The 21,748-nt window shown below is 53.3% G+C and overlaps 1 protein-coding gene across 4 annotated transcripts in view; it reads right to left on the reverse strand.

Annotated features, from left to right (window-relative positions):
* Positions 1–7,030: 7,030 nt before the first annotated feature.
* ERICH1 (glutamate rich 1) overlaps positions 7,031–21,748 on the reverse strand; it is a 58,951-nt gene continuing 44,233 nt past the window's right edge. For 2 of the 4 annotated variants that reach the window (XR_003968144.1, XR_003968147.1), the window contains 4 exons: positions 14,071–14,565; positions 11,683–11,877; positions 10,728–10,909; positions 9,631–10,596 (listed from right to left, as the gene is read on the reverse strand). Coding sequence is in view for 1 of the 4 variants with exons in the window: in XM_030312039.1 (XP_030167899.1) it covers positions 7,489–7,556; positions 11,683–11,877; positions 14,071–14,565 (758 nt within the window). In the remaining 3 variants the exon portion in view is untranslated. Of the gene's footprint in view, positions 7,557–9,630; positions 10,597–10,727; positions 10,910–11,682; positions 11,878–14,070; positions 14,566–21,748 lie in introns of those variants that run through there. The other 2 variants (XR_003968145.1, XM_030312039.1) reach the window with 2 other exon arrangements.

The raw sequence follows: 21,748 nt of genomic DNA on the forward strand, positions 1-21,748 counted from the left end.
CAACCCTCAGGGTCTCAGCACCTCCAACAGGTGAGCACACAGTAGGAGCTTCCTCAGTGCAGCCTGCCCTGTACAGGTGACAGCACGTGAGTGGGCGGGGCGCTGGGGTCCCTCCCACGGGGGTCAGGAGAACCCCCCCCCCCCACCGTGCGTGCAGGTACCCAGCACACCGCATGCAGTGGGAAGAGCCGGATGGCCCCCCGCACCTGGGACGGCACCCAGGCCCCGCCCAGCTAGGCCACTGCTCCACCCGTCTCGCGGGCACGAGGTCGCCCTGGTCTCGACCCAAGGATCGGTGTCCCCGGCAGGGTCTGAACACCGCAGGCGCCTCCTCACTGCGACAGCTCCACGACGTGGCCCCTGGGAGGTGAGCCTTGCCAGCTCCACGTGCCACCCTCAGCCACGCACCAAGGGCGGGGGCTCCATACTTCACAGGCCAGAGACGTGGCGGCTGCCCCTCGTCCCCTCTGCTGGGAGGCGCCTGCGGCCCCTGCGGAGCTTCCTCCTGGGTCTCTGGCCATTCGGCACCTCGGACCAGCCCTCTTTCTTCTCCAATTGTTCTCCGCCCGCTACGGGCTGCCCCCTGTCCCCCAAAGCCCACGCTGAAGGCCCGTCCCAAGTGTGACTGTATTTGCAGGTGGGGTCTTTGAGGAGCCAGAGAGTGAGGTCACAGGGTGGGGCCGGGGCCCCTGGGCTGGTGTCCTTGTGCGCAGAGGACGGACGACAGAGCCCCTGTCCCTGAACTCAGGCCTGGACGAGGGCTCGCCGCACACCAGCCGCACCTCGGCTGCCAGGGTTGTGAGGAACGGACACCTGTTCCGGCCTCCCTGCCGTGGTGTCTTGGCCGGGACAGCAAGAGGCTGAGAGCCCTTCCCCGTGGGGCCCTCTTCCCTCGCCTCTTCCTTAGCTGCTGGCCTCCTCCGCAGGCCCCTCCGCTCTGCTCCTGCACCCCACGGGCCTCCTCGCTCCAGCCTGGGCGTCCTCTCCCTCGCCACGCGCCCGCGCACCCACGCTGAGTCAAGTTCAGTGGAATCGTGAGACACAACCCACATTTTATTAGTGGATAGAACATGCCGGAAAGTCCCGTTTGTCTTTTGTCAGTTTGCCAAGCGTACGGCAGCCAAATAACAAGACCATTAAAAGCAGCTCTTATGTCACAAGAACTGACGTGGGCTATTTATTCTGTAAAGCCGACCGTCGCAACGGCTGACAGATGACCGTCCTTTCCAGGCATCTTATGGGGACTGCTTACAGCATTTCCTCGGCGGCCTCGGCCTGCTGGCCACCCGGGTGAGGCCTGGCGACCCCTCCTCAGACCTCGTCCCCGCTGTTTCACCCTCTGTGTGGCACCCACTGTCCCGTATGGCTGATGCCACTCACAGTTTGCCTAAAATGGACTTTCTGTTACCCAGCAGCACAGACATCATCCTCCTGGTCCAGAAGGTGCTAGAACACTGAGAGCGGCCCCGAGGAACGTGTGTTGCACGACCCTTCACGTTCCTCGTGGCTGCTCTGACCTCCTGCGGCCTCCGTCTCTGCTCTGGCTGGTTGTGGGCGGTCACACTGCCCAGGACTTAGGCTGACGCACGTGTTAGTATTTATTTGTACGCATGCGTGGAGTCTGCAGCGAGAAAATGAAGACGGCGGGGGGGGGGGGCGGTGAGCAGGCAGCAGAGACGGGGAGACACGGGGGACGACCGGGCTGCTGGGGGTGTCAGCCCGTCTCTGGTGACAGGAAGTCTCCGCTCTCCCCGGCGCAGGGAGGGTGGCTTCCTTCAGGAAATGTCACGGCCTGCCTCGGGGGGGAAGGCGGAGGTAGGGAGCGCGTCCGTCCGTCTGCTGCCTCTCTAGCGCCTTCGGCCCCCGGCGGCTGACATGCCAGAGCCGTGTTTGGGGCGGCATGTTCTGCATCGGACCCCTTCCGTGCCAAGTATGAACAGTCACTGTGAACCCACGGCTGCCCCCAGTGCCGAAGGGCAAAGGTCGAGGCCCGGGGGCTGGAGGGAAGGAAACCCAGCGAGCCAGCCGCGCAGGAAGGCGGTGACGGTGACAGGGACCCGTCCCGGAGGGTGGCATCGCCATGGTGGGGCCAAGGGGGCTTTTGCACAGGGTGTTTGTCCTCTAGGAATGTATTCCCTGAAAAACCCACTAAGGGGAAGAAGAGGGTTTAATATTTGGAGTCCGTGTTGATGATAACATTATTTTCTGGAAATTTGTATTTACACAGCCAAAAGGAAGACAAAATCAGGAGTGTAAGAAATACATTCATTTGTGGAGGGTTTTAAAAATCTGGGCTGAGGGAACTGGAGTGCTGTTGTGTTTTCCCCAAATAAGAGACACCACTTGACCAGGCCGACTCACTGATCTCAACTTCCCGGGACTAGGTCAGTAAACACTCTTTTCCACCTCCGCTCTGCAGCAGGTTCCGTGACAGGAGCCTCCCTTGGGTTAATCACACAATTTTTACAACAGTCCTTGACACCTGCATGTGCCAACTCATGCGTGTACCCACCAGACACCCGTGTGTGCTGACTCATGTGCGTGTATACACAGGACACCCATGTGTTCTGTGACTTATGTGTGCACGACCCAGGCATCTTGTGTGGCGGTCACTGAGAAGCGGCAGGGTGCCCCATGGGCAGTCGTCAGTACGATAAAGCCTTGCCCGCATTTATTGCAGTGTCCTGAAGGTCCCCAATTATCAGTTTTAAATTGGTCAAAAGGGAGAGCATTCTGGGGAGGGGGGGTGGGGCTGCATCCGTCAGGGGAAGCCCTTTGGAGAAAGCTCAGCTCTTCCTAGATTCTTCTGCCAGGGTTGAAGGGGTCACTGCTAGGTTCGGAGGGACTCAGAGGGGTCTGTGGCTGGGACCTGGGGGTCCCCAAGGGGCTGAGAGATGTCCTGGCCAACAGCCAGCAAGGAAACCGGGACCTTGGTCCTGAACCACAGGAACAGAGCTCTGCCAACAGTCCAGGTCCAGTGAGGCCTGGAGCACATGACCCAGGCAGCCCGGGCCCCTGACCCACAGACACTGGGAGGGAATAAATGGATGCTGTCTTAAGCCACTGGTTTGTGGTAGTTTGTTGTGCAGAAGTAGAACATTAACACACTGGAGAATATGCCTCTTTAAAGTTGCACACGGTATTTGTGTGTGGGGGTGGGTAGGGTGGAAATGTGTGAATACTCCTTATTTTGGAGATGGTCTGATGCTTTCATCAGACTCTCTGAAGAGTGAGTGGCCCACATGACGAGACCCGTTCCCTGGAGTAAGTGCTGGACACAGAAGAAAAATCCAGAATCAGCTAGGTGGGTGCAGGTGAACTCAGCACAGCTTTTCTCTGAAAACACTGCAGCACCGGGGTCGTGGGGGGCAAGAAGTGCTCACACGCACACGCCGTGGCCTCCTCTAGGCTCTCGGGCTTCAGGACGGCAGGAAAGCATGGGTGGGCTTTTCTCCCAGGCACCACTGTCTCAATATTAACGAGCTAATAAATATTCCTCCCATTTCCCGGGAGCTTCCTTCTCTTTGCCGTGATGGGTACGGTTCACAGAAAACAAATTACATGGACTCCACGAATACTGTGCACTATCATAAAAGATAAATGGATCTAATTACTAACCAACTTCAGCCCCATGGGGATAAACAGATTATCGTATTGATGCTGACACATTAGAGACAGGATTTATTTGCTGTTGTTTTCTGGAAGAGGCATTCTTCCGTTTGGAATTAGAATGAGACGGAGCCGGCTGACCATCCCACCTGTCAGATTCTGTCCCTGCTTCTCTGCATTTCCGAGTGTGGTCAGGAGCACACAGAACGTGAGACCCAGCGAGATGTGGCAGGAGGAGGGGGACAGTTTACAGGGATTGTGTGCGGAGAAGGAAACCAAGTAAAGGGCCCTGTCTGCCACTTGGAGGGTTTTCCTCTCCATCAGCAGTATGTTAAATGTAAACTGTTCGTTATTAAAGGACGCAAATTGGATGTTGAGAATTAATAGGAAAATTATGAATTTGTCCATATTTTCATATTGGCAGACACAGTTGCTAACTTGCAGGCCTGTGGAGAGGGTTACAACATGGCATACCAGAAAGTCAGGCTTCCTGAGGCTGGCCACGAGGTCCTTGAAGGCGAGCAGCTGACACCCACCTGCTGAGAGGTCCCTTGTCCCTGCAGGAAGGGGCCTGGCTCCTGGGTGTCAGGGGGAGAGGATGCAGTGGGTGGGCGGGACACCCGTGCTGGTGACGGAGGGTGGGAGGGGAGGGGAGGGATGCCTACACAGGTGACACTCCTATCCTAGGGTGTGGGGGGTTGGGGGGACACCCACACAGGTGACATTCCTGTCCCAGAGTGTGGGGGGTCCACACCAGTGACCCTGGTGGGGTGGGGGACACCCAAGCAGGTGACACTCCTGTCCCAGGGTGTGGGGGGCTGGGGGGGACGCCCACACAGGTGACACTCCTGACCGAGGGTGTGGGGGCCCATGCAGGTGTCCCGGCCTGGTCGGTGGCTCCGCTCACTGACGTTTGTTAAGCTTGGGAGCTTAACGGCAGCTACCTGCAAACCGATGGATCTCCAGAACTGGCAGCAAATCCTGGCTGTCCCAGTCTGCCTCCAGAAGGTTCTACTTAGTGGAACAGGTGTCTCTGAAGGACATGAGGGATGTGAGGGGAGGGGACCTCTGGAGAATGGGGGCATCCAAACTGGAAGGGAAGGAACAGAAAGGATGATCTCCTTCACAGATAAGATGATCCCATGCGCAGAAAACTTTGAAGAATGTGTGCACACACCGTGATTAGAGCTAATGTATGGATTCCGCAGGATATAAAACCAATATACAAAAACCAGCCGCAAGTCTGTACTAGTGACGAACAATCTGAAAGGGAAATTAAGAAAACAATTGCATTTACAATCGCATCAGAAAGAAAACAACTTAGCAATAAGCTTAATGGAGAGAAAGACTAGTCCACCGAATACTACAAAACATCAGCACAGGGAATTTAGGTAGAGAAATAAATGGAAAGACGTCCCATGTTCATGGAATAGAAGACTTCAATAACGGTGTTCAGATGATCATACCACCCCAAGTGATCTCCAGATCCCATGAAATCCCTATAAAAATACCAAAGGTGTTTTTTCTAGAGACAGAAAACCCAGCCGAAAACTCACATGGAATCTCAAGGGGCCCCAAATAGCCCAAACAATCTCAAAAAAGAAGAACAAAGTTGGAGGATTTACACGTCTTAATCTCATACCTTCTACGAAGCTACAGTAATGAAAACAGTGTGGCCCTGGCATAAGGACACACCCAGACCAATGGAGTCGAACAGAGAGCCCAGAATAAACTCTCATATACACAGTCAAATGATTTTCAACACGGGTGCAAGACCATTTGATGGGGAAAGGACAATCCCTTCAATATATGATCCTGGGAAAACTGAACATCCACACACAGAAGAATGAAATTAGACTCTTACCTCACACCATGTGTAGAAATTAACTCAAAACGGATCAAAGACTTAAATGTAAGAGTTATAAAGAACTACAAAACTCTTGGGAGAAAACATGAGGGAAAAATAATACTCGTCTGGCAGTTATTTCCTGGATACAACACCAGGCACACCAGCAACAAAAGAAAACATAATTAAGTTAGACTCCATCAAAATGTAAACAATTTGTGCATCAAAGAACAGTAGTAAGAGAGAGAAAAGAAGTCACAGAATGGGAAAGAAACACTACAAGATCATTTCTCTGATAAGGGATTAATATCCAGACTATGAAAGGACTCTTATAATCCAATGACAAAGAGACAAATAATCCCATTCACTAACGGACAGTGATATCAACTCTATTTCTCCAAAAAAGAGAATGGCCAACAAGGGCATGAGAAGCATTCAACATTAGGGAAATGTGAACCCAAACCACCGCGAGACACTTTGCAGCTGTCCAGATGGCCACTATCAAGGAAACAGGAAGTAACGGTGTCGGTGAGGATGTGGAGACCATGGTGCCTCGGCGAGGGGCTAGTGGACGTGGCACGGTGCAGCCTTGTGGGCGGCAGAGCGGTAGTTCCTTGAAAAGTCATGCACGGAGTGACTGTCAGACCAGGCACTTCTACCCCCGGGAGGCGGGAAGACAAGTGTCCGCATGGTTGTGTGTGCGATGTTCAGGGCGGCATCATTCACAACGGGAACAGGGGAAACATCCCAAATGTCCATCAACAGATGACGGACCAGCAGAAGGCGGTGTATCCATGCAGTGGAGCGTTATCCAGCCTTAAAGTAGTGGCTGAGCATCCTACCCTTAAAAATGGCTAATATGGTGACTTTGTGTCCCTTTTACCACAATAAAAAATAGTTTTTCATAGGCAGAGCCAATGATTTCCTAATATGTGTGTCAGTTGATGGGGCGCCTGGGTGGCTCAGTCGGTTGAGCGTCCGACTTCGGCCCAGGTCACGATCTTGCAGTCTGTGGGTTCGAGCCCCGCGTCGGGCTCCGTGCTGACAGCTCGGAGCCTGGAGCCTGCTTCGGATTCTGTGTCTCCCTCTCCCTCTGCCCCTTCCCCTCTCACACTTTGTCTCGCAAAAAATAAACATTAAAAAAAATTTTAAAAAAAGTGTGTCAGTTGACAGATGTTTAAAAAACCCAGTAATCCTAGGGGCGCCTGGGTGGCGCAGTCGGTTAAGCGTCCGACTTCAGCCAGGTCACGATCTCGCGGTCCGTGAGTTCGAGCCCCGCGTCGGGCTCCGTGCTGACAGCTCAGAGCCTGGAGCCTGCTTCGGATTCTGTGTCTCCCTCTCCCTCTGCCCCTTCCCCTCTCACACTTTGTCTCGCAAAAAATAAATAAACATTAAAAAAAATTTTTAAAACAAGTGTGTCAGTTGACAGATGTTTAAAAAACCCAGTAACCCTAAACACAGGTGACTGTCACCAGAACAACAGGAAGGATCAAACAGCACGATGATGTTCGGGATTTTCTCAAAGTAGAGAAGAGGAAACAAGGAAGAAAATAACAAATTCAACTAGAGCCAAGCTACTGAAACCAGAGCATTTAATGTCCACAAGGTGTTCTTAGAACACAGACTTGCAAACACAAAGCAATTTAAGCTTCATAAAAATAAATAACAACTTCAAACTGTAGTTTATTTAACAGAAAATCCGTTTTCAATTTTTAGCAGAATCAGAAAAACAGGATCACTGTGTAGTAATCTGAGACAAGCAATTTCAGATAAGTGAAAAATTTCCATTTTATCCCAATTTCTCACTTAAGTCTCAGATCGCATCTTGCCCGCTGTGCACAACACATGAATAAATAACATGGCGGTGAGGTCTTCAACGTTCCCATTGGGCTACGTTCCATTTGGGCTGTGAAGAAAACTTAGGGGATTCCGTCTTTTTGTACGCAGGAGTCATGTCTCTGTCGATTTCATGTTTGCCTTTTACATTTTCTGGCCAAATGTTAGCTCTTCTCAAATAGATGCACCGATTCTATTCACTGTTTCTCAGGAAGGACGTGTGTGATCCAGTAATTAAAGAAGGCCACGAGCACTCTGGCATGGTCTGCAAAGCAAACACAAAACAAAACCAAAAATAAAACCAAACAAGAAAGCCCCCGAACAAAAATGGTGATTTATCGTTTTGCAGGCATAAAACCTGCGATGGGCCTAAAACAGCACAACTCTGGCACGAAAACAGTGCTGGCAGGAACAGGCCGCACGTGAGTCCTACCGGACACGGCACATCTGGACGTCTGAACTTCACGTGGGTCAGAGCCCCGCTGGTCTACAAGCTGTCGCACCTTCAGAACATCCGGGTACGATATCATGTTGACCACCCGGGCTCCAGGAAGACCACAAGGCAGACTGGAACCCAGTGTAGACAGCCGTGTGTCACAGGTGAGGGGCTGCTGGCAGGTCGGAAGCAGGATCCTAAGTGAGGACGCGGGGACACAGGTGCTGAGACGCGGGAGCCGGCCCATACACCTTGGCGCCCAGCCTGCCTCTGGCTCCACGGGCCCGTCTCCCGCCTCAGGGCTGGTCCGTCTTCCAGTGCAGGTTCTTCACAAGTGCCAGGCCTCCTAGCCGCTCTGACATGTCGCAGGCCGCCACGCACAGCGGCCCGCTGACCCTCTCCAAGCAGGCGCTGTCCTAGGGAGCATCCCCCCCGCAGGCCAAGTCGGACACAGCCGGGGCTGCCGGGAGGTGCTGCTTCGAGCAAAGAGAGGCACACGGCCAAGGCCATTCTGAAGGCGCCCTTCTGCCTGGGACGGAGGCCTGACCCCTGCAGCCTCGTCTCCTCGGTGACAATGCTGGCCCCTCAGTCCCTTGCGAGGCGTAAAGCAGGGTGCGTGACAGACACACAGTAGTGGCAGCTGATATTGGTGGTAAAATGTGTGCACGCGTATATGGTGAGATGTGCTTTGTCCGCACACTAAACACACGCACCAAGCTTGCGAGGAGACTGTCCAGGGCCTGGCCACACGAGACATCCCAGCGTCAGGAACAGTAATGACTGAGCTGGCGGGGGAGCTCAGGGAGGGCCCTACGCCGGCTTCCAGGACACCGCCACCCACGCCCAGCCCACAGACCACGCACCCGCTCCCCACGCTTCCCACGCTACTTCCAGGGAAAAGTCGGGGACAGACATGCCGTGTTTGAAAACAAAGCTTCACCATTTACAACTTCTCTTTTTTTTAATTTTTCTTTTTATGTTTTTATTTATTTTTGAGACAGAGAGAGACAGAGCACGAGCAGGGGAGGGGCAGAGAGAGAGGGAGACACAGAATCGGAAGCAGGCTCCAGGCTCTGAGCTGTCAGCACAGAGCCCAATGCGGGGCTTGAACTCACAGACCGTGAGATCATGACCTGAGCCGAAGTCGGACGCTCAAGTGACTGAGCCACCCAGGCACCCCACTTCTTTTTTTTCTTAATTTTAATAAAATAGCTTGAAATAGAAACATTTTAAATGCAGGGGTGCCTGGGGGCTCAGTCAGTTAAGCGTCCGACTTTGGCTCAGGTCAAGATCTCACGGTTTGTGAGTTTCAGCCCTGTGTCAGGCTCTGTGCTGACAGTGTGGAGCCTGCTTGGGACTCTCTCTCCCCCTCTGTCTGCCCCTCCCCTGCTCACACTCTCTCCTTCTCAAAAAAAATTAATAATAAATTAAAAACTTAAAAAAAAAATTTAAATGTATATCCTACATACACAAAAGGGAATCCATTTTTAAGAAAAGTGCTTCATATATACGTTTTAGTTCTGCCAATCACTTAAAGTAAGTGCACTTGTAGACAAAACACATCTGATGGTTTCAGTATAAGAAACCGAGAGAAACATTTCTGCTAAATCCCCAATTACTGCCGAAAACTCTTCTGACACGTTTCAGAGCAATGCATAAGAAAGGCCTCTGTGAGAGAAACACACAAAAAAGTAACAAAAACATTTTAAATGTAGTTTATCTTCTTCTTTTTTATTCTGGAGAAAGAAAGAGTATAAATGGGAGTGGGGGAAGGGCGGGGGGGGGAGAGAGAGAGAGAGAGAGAGAGAGAAAGAGAGAATCCCAAGCAGGCTCCACGTTCAGCATGGAACCTGACTTGGGGCTCGATCCCACGACCCTGGGATCATGACCTGAGCCGAAATCAAGAGTCAGATACTCAACTGACTGAGTCACCCAGGTGCCCCCCAAATTAAAACATTTTTAAGTGACTTATGTTTGTCTCACAAAAACTTCATATTTAATTTAATAAAACTGGCTTTTCACAATTTGAGAAACAACTTCTGGAAATTGAAATTAGTTAAATGCTCAGTATAGGACAACCAACAATGAATGCGGACCCTGGATTGACCTCTCCGAGGAAGCTATGGCCGCCCCGCGCCCCGCGAGCCCGGCTCCTCAGCAGAAGGGCCCTGGGGTCTGTCAGCCTCTCCTCCGCTGTGATGCTGCTAGCTTGAAACCCCTCCCTTCAGGCTCCCCCTGGCCTCCTCCCATGGTGGCCCTGGGCGGGGTCTCCAGCCTCCACCCTCTCTGTTCCGTGAAGGGCCTCATCCTAAGTCCCCCAGCTGGGTGTCCAGCCAGCATGTGGCCCTGGCTCCCAAGGGTCCCTGTCTCACCCCGAGTGTCACAGCTCATGACCGGCCACCAGGCTCTTCCGGGGGTGCAGGCCCCACGCCTGGTCGGCCGGCGATGCTGTGGGTTCCACCTGCACAGCCGACCTGAACCTACCACACCTCCGGACGGCCTCTTTCAGCCAGAGCACAATCAAAGCCCCTGGCCTCCCACTCCGGACACTTCACTCTGGTCTCAACCCGACAGCTGGGGTCTTGCTCGTGCCTTGGCTCGACTTTGCACCGGGGCTGGCACCACGGCCAGGCAGGCCTCTCTCCTGCCTGTCCACAGCCACCACCTGCTCCCACCACATGGCACCTGAAACGCTCCATCCCTGCGCATTTGTCCTCGGCTGCAAGAATGTCCCCTCCTGCGGACTTCTTTCTCTGCCGGCTGCGGCTCCGGTGCGTACATGACGTGTTTCACGTCCTCATCCCGTCTTCGTCTCTGCACCGGGACGCCGTGCCCAAGGGCGGGCTTTCGCCTGCCCAGGTCTCTGAGGCTGCGGCAGCCGAGAGCAGAGAGGGACAGAGAGGGGCAGGGAGGGGCTCCAGCAGCCAGCTCCGCCAGGACCGGGGCTCGGTGACCGAGCCCCTCAACATGAGAACGAAGGCTCGCGGTCCCGTCACTCACCCGACCTCGGAGGCGCCTCCCTGCACTCGCCTGTCCTTTCTCCTGATGGGATGTCTGGGCTCCGGGGTGCAGCCCGAGCTTTCGAGCTTTCTGGTGGGACCGCCATCGTGGCTACTTTGACATTCCCACAAAGAAATCGGCAGGCCCCTTTTCGTTCATGCGTCTCAACACGTGTCCAGCGCCTGTTTGGGGTGTGCACGGGAGGGGCGCTCGAGAGACCCCGATTTTCTGGGGTTTGCTATCTGCACGTTCATGTGGCCTAGCGTCCCCACCTCAGCCCATTTCAAGCTACTAACGAGAAGTCACGACCATGGTGTCGGGAACACTTGCGCACAGGTGGCTCCTGCACCCAACAGCTGGTGTGGAATCAGCAATCGAGGCTGAGCGAGTAACCGGGGAAAACCCTACAATTCACCCTTCTTCAAGGTGTTCAGAGGATAGAAAAAAATTTACCTTCTAGCAATGCAGTGGTGGAGAAGGAAGAAAGAGAGGAGAAATTTTCTCTGACAATATTTGGCCCCAATAAACTATTAGTTCATAGCTCACAAGACTGGAAAATCAGGTTGCACAGGCATTTCTGCATCTATCATGCGAATTATTATTATTATTAAGCTTATTTATTTATTTTTGAGAGACACAGCATGAGCGAGGGAAGGGCAGAGACAGAGAGTCCCAAGCAGGCTCTGCACCGTCAGCACAGAGCCCTATGAGGAGCTCGAACTCAGGAACCGTGAGATCACGACGCTTAGCCGACTGAGCCCCCCAGGCGCCCCTGACTTGTGACTTGCTTTTACAGCAAGCAGGGACACGAGGACCACACTCCTCCATTCTCCCAAGCCGTACGTGCGTCCTCACGTTTTCTGATTCCTGACCGCCCTGGTGGAGCGTAACTTTTCGGGACCAACACGGACACAAGCATCTGCAGCAGCATAAGGACTAAGCGGTCAATACATACCTGCCGGCAGTGTGCAGCGTTCCGGGAACATTTCGAGGGCTCGTTTCAGCCCTTGGGTATCTTGCAGAAGTAACAGGCTTTTCATGTGATCCAGCAGGAGCACATCTGAGGGGGACAGGCCGTGACTGTCAAGATGCTTAAATAGCTCCTGAGTGGTTTCCAGGAGGACGGCCGAGCCTGGATCCTGGCAGATACCTAAACGAAACCAGGAGGAGCACTTAGAGACACATTTTTACGTTTATGCTTTAAACCGAAGGTAAGCTTTCGTCTCCTAAGGAAAGCTTCAAGTGTAACCCACTTCTACTTGGAACGAGCCGTCTGGGATGTAGGAGCCATCATCAGAGCAGAGCACTGACCCGCACACAACACGCTACTTGCTGAAGGACGGTGGGGGCCGGCGTCCGTGTGCATGGGTCTCACGCAACACCTTCCAGACACGCAGCTGGGCCGCAGGGACACGGCCGAGCTCTGAAGGTGGCCGAGGTGCCCGGGAGCAAAGGCCCCCCCGTTTGTGCTGAGCGGCAAACAGTCAGACCCCACTGCCCCCTGGGTGTGGTGTTTTCTGCCTCAATCCTGCTTGGAGTTCACACAGCTGTTTGAGTCTATGACTTGATGGCCTTTACCCACTTTGAAGAGCTCCCGACTGTCGTGTGGACACGGCCCCTGCACCCCGGCCTGGACGCCAACCACAAGTGTCACCCCTTCTCCTGGGTCCCGGCACCCAGTGCGCTCCTGTCTGCTGTTCCCACCCCCCCTTACGGACACCGCTCCAGTCTGCTTCCAGCTGCTGTTTCTCTCTTGTGCTGAACCCAAGGGCTGTTTACCCCCGGCATGGAGTCGTCATTTCAGCGATTCTGTTTCTCAGAATTTCCGTGTGATTATCCTAGCAGACCAAAATTATCCAGTGAAATTCTCTAATTCTTCACTGTTTTTCTCCATTTCCCCCTATTTTTGTGAGCTCCTTAATCAAGCCCTCTGCATTCCTTGTCTGGTCACATCCGTGCCCTCCGCACCTGCGGACGCACCCCTGCTCTCCTCTCTCGTGGTTTTGGCCACACGCTCCTGTCCTCTGCCCTACCCGTGGCCATCTGTGGTGCCCCAGGGGTCAACCCTGGTCACCCTCGTCTGCACCTCAAAACTGCCAAGACGTCTGTGCTCCTGGCCACCTCGCATCCCTTGGCGTGCAGTCTGGCAGATTCTGAGAGAGACCAACAGAGCGCGTGGTCCTCCCGCTCCCCTTTCTCAGCAGACTCGGACCCATGTGCAGACCTGGCAGACTGCCTGGGGAATGCTGGCTCGACCCTCACGTGCTGCCATGTCCTCTAGGATCTGTCCCCTGAGGCGCTTTTCCCCAGAACCTCGCGGATGCCCTGTGCACCTAACCTGGCTGTCCCAGCTCCCTGGCAGGACAGGCTGCCTGCCACACACACTGTCCCACACACGGAACAGATCCTGGACGGAGAGCTTTCCAGCCTCCCGTTCTGCACTGCGTTCACGGTCTTCCTATTAGCGTCATTTGGATGGTTGCTAAGTATGTTTTCAACCTGTTCGTACAAAGTACTGACACACGTGCTAACGGGGGGACGTGGTTCCGCTGCTCTGTTGACAGTGGTCCTTCCACATCCTTGCTTAAATCAGTCCCCGGCCTCCCAGGTCATCACACAGCCAGTCTGTCTGCACCTCGCGCATACGGCACTGGCAGAGTCTCGCGGGAACGGGGAGCACTAACCACCCCGGCCCTGACTCAGGCAACGGTTCAATGTGAGCGCTTTGTCCCTGGTGTGAACGCGGGGCTCTGCGTGTGCACCTGTCCCTTCCTGGTCCGGAAGTCGGCTGGCGGTAACCCCCACACTAGTGGGAGGAGTCACCGTCCGTGAGAATATATCGGCTCTCGCCCTTCGTCTCCCCGGTCAACACAGAGAGCCGCTCACCGAGGATCTCAAATCAGCAAGTCACACCTGGGGGGTGACACGAAGTGTGTCCCAGAGGAGCCGGCCGTGCCTCCCGCCCTCCCTCTGAGCTGATGGAGGGAACGTGAGCTCGTCGGACTGCAGTCTGGACTTGCCTTTGCTTGGGAAATACAGCCGAGAATGCCACCCTGCTCTGCGATCGGGCTCTAGAGGAATCGGGACGACGAGGCCATTATGTCTGGGCCACAGCCCTGCCAGGCCTTTGACATTTCCGTCGTGTGCCTCGCGAGGACGAGGCCACTCCCCAGCTTTGGGGGAGCGAACTTAAATGTTCTCATTTTTGCCTCGAAACTAATGACTTATTTTGACTATTGAATACCTTAATGTTTTGTATTTTAAACACTTAAATATTTTACCCTCTTTGTTTACTTTTCCAAATAAGTGGATGCCGCTATTCAAAAGAACAGAAAAAACATACCGTCATAAAAATAAATTTCTTGTGTTGACTTCAGAAAATTCAGGATACCAGCCGCCTTTTCACTGATACTTTTAACACCTTCCTCATTGCTGTCTTTATGGTTTTCCTCACCGGTGTCTGTACTGCAGTGCCCGCGGGCGTCTGCGCCATCCCCCTCGCGGGCGTCTGGTCCGTCCTCGCCATCACTTTGCTGCTCGACGTCGCGTTCGCTGTCGCTCTGCTCAGGCTGGTACAGGAAGTTGACGCCAGAAGCTTTGGTGATCACGCCGGCTGCTTTTTTCCTTTTAATTTGCTGTTTCTTTTTCAGTTTCCTTTTTTTATTTCTGCTGATGGTGGGGCCATCTGTGCACTGTGGCTGCAATTTTTCTTGCAAAAGACTCTGCTGTTTCTCTAATTCTTCTTGTTCTCCATGAATATTATTGGGATCTTTAAAATTTGTCTTTGATTTATGCTTTCTAGCTCTTCTTCTCTTTGGTTGATCGTGAAAATCCTGATCTATAAAAACAAAAATTCAAATACAACCACTTTCTGTGGACGGAACTGTAACAAACAGATGAAGCTAAAAAAGTTTTCGCTTGGAATCTTGCAAATTCGGTAGAAAAGGAATTTAAAACATTTACTTCAGTGATTCTCAACTTTATCTCAACTAATTATGTGATCAAGGAACCTGGGACTTACCGTTAAATGAATAGCTGACGTGTTCTTCTGGAAGGTCCTGTATAGATACAGACACACACACACATTGACTGTTGCTATAATTAGGATAAATGGTGAGGTTTCAAGGATGTAAGAGTTGTTGCAATTTTACTGGGAGTAAATTTTCAGTACTGTGGCCTTGGGGGAAAAAACATTAATTCTTGTTTATTTATTTTTTTAATTTTACTTTGGTGCCTTGTAAGAGTTCACTGGATGTGAGAATAAACAATAAATAGTGGCACCTTGCCCGTGGGAATCAGCAAGAGGTATTCCGTTTGGGCTCTTGGTCTGCAGAAATGGGTCAGTGGTGGGCAGACAGTGCTAACAACTGGGTCTCTGGCTGGAAGCGCCCTGATGGTGGACACGGCCACCGAGAGGAAACCGTGACCCTGGAAATCCTACAAACACAGAGCCCACAAGTACATACACACCATGTCATGGCCACAGTGCATCATGGCCAGCTAAGCACCCTGCAGGCCTTGCCTGAGCAGACCTGGGACCCCAACACTTGCCAGAAAGTCTCTTGTTTAGCCAGTTCTCGTTAGATTTGTCTGAGCAGCATTCTACTGCCTGTGACAGATTACGGGTGGGAGGTGACACTGTGTGTGAAGTTGGTGACACACGGCACAAGAGCCAACTTTACTGAGCTGAAATTTGCTGTAATCAACACGATTAGTAGGCTGAATAAAAATCTCTTTCCCTCTACTTTCTACTCAAGGGCGTCCACCCTGACCTCTGAACTTGGGCACAAGATGTCTACCTTGTGCTCCACGGGGCGGTCCCTCGGGTGGCTTTCCTACGAGCCCTTTGATGGCGTCGGAGACACGAACCGGCAGGTGATGGCACTGTGGGTGCCTCAACAGTACAGGTCACTCCCTCTGGCGCCAGTGCTCCGGACACCAGGGTCCACTACGCAGCCTGCACCCCGCGTCCCCGGCTGGGCGGCCACACCACACTGCTCGCTGGAAGCGTCTGTCCAGATGGGCCCGAGTCCCCATCTCTCTCAGGCGACACAGATGCCCCCACCCTGCCAGCTTTGTGCCCTTGCCGAATTAGACTCCGTGTCCTGGAAATGGGAGAAAAAAGTCACTGCTGATTTCTGAATGACAGCTCTTTCTCGTGATACACATGATGGCCATACCTTGAACTTGGCATGGGGCCAAAGTCACTCCCCAGGAAATCATGACATAGACGGCTGTCCAGTCCCACGAGCAGTGTGTTTTCTCCCCTCAATCACCAGGGAGTAACTGAACACGGTATTTTTCCATTCTATTTGATGTAGCGTGCCTTGGCAGGGGACCTGCGAGGTATGGCTGACAGACCAAAGCTGGTCTTACAAAATGTCAATGTTTGAGAGGTGACCGCTGCTTATGGAAGTCCTTGTTTTTTGTCTTTGTTTTCATTTTTGATTTCCCAGGTCTGGTTAAACTAACTAAATACATAAATTTCTCCTCACTGTTGTCTATTCAAAATCTATGTGCTCGCCTTCGTTAATCTGGAGAAAAGTGATCCATACTGTGTTTTACTATCATCTTACCATCTCAAAGGAGAGCCGCCTGGGGGGGGGGGCACAAGGCAGGTGACCAGGGGCGTCCTCGCTGTCAGCCACGCTGTGCCCAGAGCTGGTCACTGATTCCCTTGGGTCTTGGAGAAGCCACACGTGTACCTGGTGGCTTATTTCCTATTCTGGGTGCTTAGTGCAAGCACGCTATCGGTTCTCCGTGTTAAGAGTATGAAATAGTAACAGGAAAGAAGAGGCCGTGAAACGATCAGCACACAACACTCTTCCACACACACAGGCGTGTATGTGTTGTGTACGTACCTTTAAAAAGGAAAAGGACGCACATTATGATAGCGTGAGTCCACACCCGGCACGTTAACGGTGTTAACTTGGAAGGTGCGAGCATAGGTTGGCTTTTCCTGCTGTACTTTCCTGATTTCCAACTTTAGGGCAATGAGTAGATACTGTTTTTGCCATAAGAAAATAACTCATTTTAAATTTGATGAAATTATAACATTTCAAAACATATGGGATGCCAGTAAATTCTACTTAAATGGGAATTTATACTCTTAAATGTATCAGGAAAGAAGGAAGCTATAAACCGATGAGGTAAACACTCACCAGAAGAAGCTAGAAAAACAACAGCAAATTAAACACAATGAATGTAGAAGAAATATACATAAGAGCAGAAAATAAAGAAAGAAAATAATGCGGTAGAGAGACGTCAACAAGTTCAAACAGCTGGCACGTCTGGCTGACGAGGGAAGGCAGATGAGTCACCAGCCAGGGCGTGACAGGTGTAGGTGACGGTGCACCTGCACCGTTAAGTGAATAAAAAGACATTGAAAAAGTCTATGCAACTAATTAATTTTATGACATGCAGGATCCTGAGAAAAGCATAATTTACCAAAATGGACACATGAAGAAACAGAGAATTTTCTGTCTCTATTTAAAAAATGGAACCTTTAGCTAAAAATAATCCTGCGGAAGCACTTCAGGTCTATGTGGATTCACCTGTTATTTCTATTCAGCATATAAGGAGAAAACGACGCCCAACTTACATAGACGTTTCCAGAGAACAGACAGTGAGATCTGTCCTCACTCCAGACCCTGATGGGGACCTTCAGAGAGGGGCCAGCCGCGGGAAGTCCCTCCCATGACCCTACACGAAGCATTACTAAACAGATTCCAGGGAAACGCGATAAAAACTTGTAGCAAAGCAGAAACGGCACTGGAACATTCTGAATCTGACACAGGACAGCTACGGAAAAGCCACAGTGAGCCCAGTGCGTGGGGTGGCGTCCTAGAAGCCCTTTCTGAGGTCGGGAAGGGTGCGGGACGCTGCCTGCTGGAGATGCTGGTGGGGCGGTGAGGCGAGGAACTGCGTGCTGGAGCTGGGAGGGAAGGCGTAACAGAAGTGGCACACGCCCCGACAGACGGCGGTTGTGCAAACACAGAACACCAGTGGGACCGCGCAGATGGGCTGCCCTGCGCACGCGAGCACACAGCTCCACTGGGGGGGGGGGGGGGGGCGGATCGCTGCGCACCGGGGAAGCAAACAGCACACAACGGTGACGGCGAGCGAGGGCACGCAGACCGCGGTCTCACGACGGTATGGAGCTGGGGCAGGACGGCCACGCCGGGCCTCCCCCCGTACGCCGTTCCCTGGTCTCCCTGCGGAAGACCGTGAAGCACCCAGGTGGAGGAGGGGCGCCCGCGCAGGGTGCAGATGGCAACTGCAGGGGTGATTCTCAGGCAGCCCCGCCCACGTCTGTGCACACATGCTTCTTCACGCTCCTAGATCGTAACGCCACCAGGCGGCAAAGAGTTCCTAACCTTCTGGAAGGTGAAGTGTGGGGCAGGGCACCTTCTGTAGGAGCTGATACAGGAAAACAACACAGCTTATTTAAATGCCGTATTTAAAACCTAGACGGGGGGGGGGGGGGGGGGGGGGGGGGGAGGGGGCGCGTGCCTGGGGAGCTCAGTCCGTTGAGCGTCCAACCCTTGATCTCGGCTCAGGTCGTGATCTCACGGTTCGTGGGTTCCAGCCCCGTCCTGGGCTCTGTGCTGACAGCTCAGAGCCTGCTTCGGATTCTCTCTCTCTCTGTTCCTCCCCCATTTGTGCTCTCTCTCTCTCTCAAAGCAGATAAATTAAAAAAAATAAACACCACCAGCGAAATGCAAACTCCTGGACACGCAGGGGCAGCAATGACTCAGATGAAGGAAATCAGATACGGCCTCGGAGTCATGTCTCCAGTGTAACCTACAGAGAGGCTTTCTCAGTGCGCCCTGCCAGGGGCACGGGACAGACGCAGCCTGTCTTTACCACCCTGCCTGGCTTCCTGCCAGGACACAAAGCATCTCCTAGACAAAGCTGCATTTCCATCTTGGCGGAAAGACAGCTAACACACGGCTTACACACCTCATGGTTTCATCAGAGCCCCTTTGCTGGGCTCACCGTGATGATGTCCTCAGCGTCAGCAGAGAACAGTGGACAGTAAGACTATTTGGCACTAAGACACCGAAGGGTTGTGGCACTTAAATTTTAAATTAGTCTGTGGTAGCTGCCTTCTCCTCTAAACGATGAGTTTCCCGAAACAAGAACTGACATAAATTGCAGGTAGAATCCTAACAGCCTCTGGCTTGGGATTTAAATACATGTGCATTTTAAAGTTTATCATTGGGAGAGAGAGCACGAGTGAGTGGGGGAGGGGCAGAGAGAGGGCGCACAGAGGAGGGGGTGCAGGCAGGGCAGGCCGCGGCCGGGCGGGGACGCGAGCTCCCGGGGGACGCCGGCCAGGGCAGCTGATGGAAGGAAGCCCCTTTTGCTCATGGTGGCCACTCACTCTGTGATGCGTTAGGGCCACCCCACCCCGCACCTCGAGCTTGACCTCTTGATCTCTCGACCCCTGTCCTCAGGGGTCACCTGAAGTGCCCGTGCCTTGGGGCACCGGGGCCCGTGGCCTGGCCCCACCTGCCCGCTGTGTTGGGGGGTGTCCGCGGCCGAGCGCCCCTCGGCCCTACACAGGCCCTTCCTCAGGCGGCCTCCCCGACCCTGTGGACCAGACAGGGCTCTTGTGTGCCCTCACTGGACGTCACAGGCCCCTGGATGCTGCGGTCCCCACAGCATCCTGCCGAGGGGAATGTCCACTGTACCGCAGGCTGGGCACTCGGTGAACGGCCAGCGTGACCGGATTTTTTATTTTACTTCAGTGACACGTAATGTACTCGTGGAGGCCACACTGGGCCTGTTCGCCCTGAAACCCTGGCGCTGGACGCCGGCCAAAGTGAGGGCTCTGCGGCCGTTGCCGTGTCAAGTAAGAGACTGTCTCTGTCTCTGTCTCTGTCTCTCTGTGTCTCCGTCTCTGTGTCTGTCTCTCTATTTCTACGTCTCTGTGTCTCTGTGTCTCTGTGTCTGTCTCTATCTTTGTCTCTCTCTGTCTCTACATCTGTGTCCCTGTGTCTCTGCCTCTGTGCCTGTCTCTGTGCCCCTGTGTCTCTGTCTCAGGACCCTTGCACTGCCCCGAACGTGACAACTGCACAACGCGGGCTCCCATGTTACACCTGTAAGCGGCTCCCATGCACGGCGACCTCCCGGGCTTCCAGGGATGATGGATGGAGGTGAAGGGAAGGGGCAGAAAGAAAAGAGGCCTGATAGCCCCAAGCTCCTGTTTTATTTTTATTCCTTTCCCGGTTTGCTGAGGCGCAACCGACACACAAAAATCGCGTCACGGAAGGCACGCCGCGGCCCGATTCGATGCGCCCACACCGCACATGGCAGGCCTGTCCCAGCGCAGGGCCCTGGGCACACCGGCCCCACATTCTCGCCCAGCCTGTGCTCTAGCGCGTCCCACCAGTCGCCCGAGCGCCTGGGTGTCCACCGCGGGCCCCAAATCCCGCCACGTGTCACTTCTCTCGCAGGCATAACGCCAGCACCGGCCCCTGGCAGGAGGCCATCAGGAGTACGCTGTCCCAACCGGACATCGAGGCAGAGGAGCGCCGAGCACGAGGAGCATAAAGGTTAGGACCTCTGCTGCCATCACCCCCGGAGGACGGGTGCGGCCCCCACGTGGCCCGCCCTGGGGACCCAGGAACGGTGTGGACGGAGGCGGGAGGACCGAGGTCTGCCCCCTGGTCTGCAGGGCCTTCTGAGCTGCGCATAGGGCCGCCATCAGCTCTGTGGCCACCCTGCCCTGTGATGCAGGGCTGGCCCCTCTTCCCGCCTCCTAGCTGGCCAGCACGGTCCAAGGGTCCATCTAGGCCCTCAAGAACAAGGCCACCGCCCCCCAGTCTGGCCGACAGGCTCCAGTCACCACACAGTGGGGACAGTCCGTCACAGACTCCTGGTGTGAGTGTCCCCCGGGGCTCAGGCTGGTGGAGGAACGCCCCACGCAGGGCTCAGCTGAGGGAGGTCACAACAAGGACCCAGCGAGAAGACTCTCCACTCCGCAGCTTATCACGCTTTTCCATTCTTTAAAGGTCCCTGCCCTCAAAACAAGGTTCTTTTACAATGGAAAGTACATTAATGCTCATCTTCTACCTACTTCGCCCACCTTGACCTTGTGTTTCACAAGACAATCTGAGGTGCAGCTCTTTGAAGTGACTTTCTCCAAATGTGCTGCTCCATGGATTCTAGAACGTTCCATCTTCATGGGCCCACTACATGCCTACCATCTTGCCTTCTTCAAACCCTCACCCACAATTAAAGCTATAGGAAGATTTACATTAGGGAACCAGTGGCTTGACTATTTATACTCTGAGAAGCACACTAATTTTGAAAAGCTGCCATCCCCAAAACATACCTTTCAGACATGCTAATTTTAAAAATAATCACAATTTGTCCGAATTCTTGCAGCTACTATTTGGTACCAACATCCTGATGAACTGCTGTAATAGAAATAGTTAGATACTAAAAATAGCCATAGTCTCCAGATTATTCCAATTCTCACAGCGTATCATGTTGCATCGGGCTAAATGCTTGTAAAGGGCTAAATATTGTAAAGGAAATGTGAGTTTTATTCTAGACTCAAAGCTAAGGCTACAAACACTTGTGATAATTACCCTTCAGCGGTCAATGTCCCTAAGCGCTAAGTGCAAAGCAGTGAGCTTATAGTTAGTGCTCAATGACCCCGTTTACATCAAAGTCATTGTGAAGATATAGAGGTATGAGCGGCTTCTGGTCACTTTCGTAGTCTGGGTGCCTAAAACTCAGGACAGTATCGGGTAGTAATCTGTGCCGGTTGCACACGCCCAGCCAGGTGAGAACGGGGGGTGTGGGAGGGGAATGCTGGGAGAGCCAGGGAGGGACGGGTTCACAGCCCAGCAGGCATCTTGGGCAAAGGGGACTGTAAGAGGTCCCTGTAACTTTAAAAACGGATTCTCTCTCTCTGTGGTATTGGTTCTGGGCATCTAGAGCAGAAACTTCCGGGGGGGGGGCGGTGGTGGGGGACGCAGCCGTGACATCAGGAGCAGGGCAGAGTT

Source organism: Lynx canadensis, chromosome B1 (assembly GCF_007474595.2).
Source record: "Lynx canadensis isolate LIC74 chromosome B1, mLynCan4.pri.v2, whole genome shotgun sequence".
Classification (NCBI taxonomy): domain Eukaryota; kingdom Metazoa; phylum Chordata; class Mammalia; order Carnivora; family Felidae; genus Lynx; species Lynx canadensis.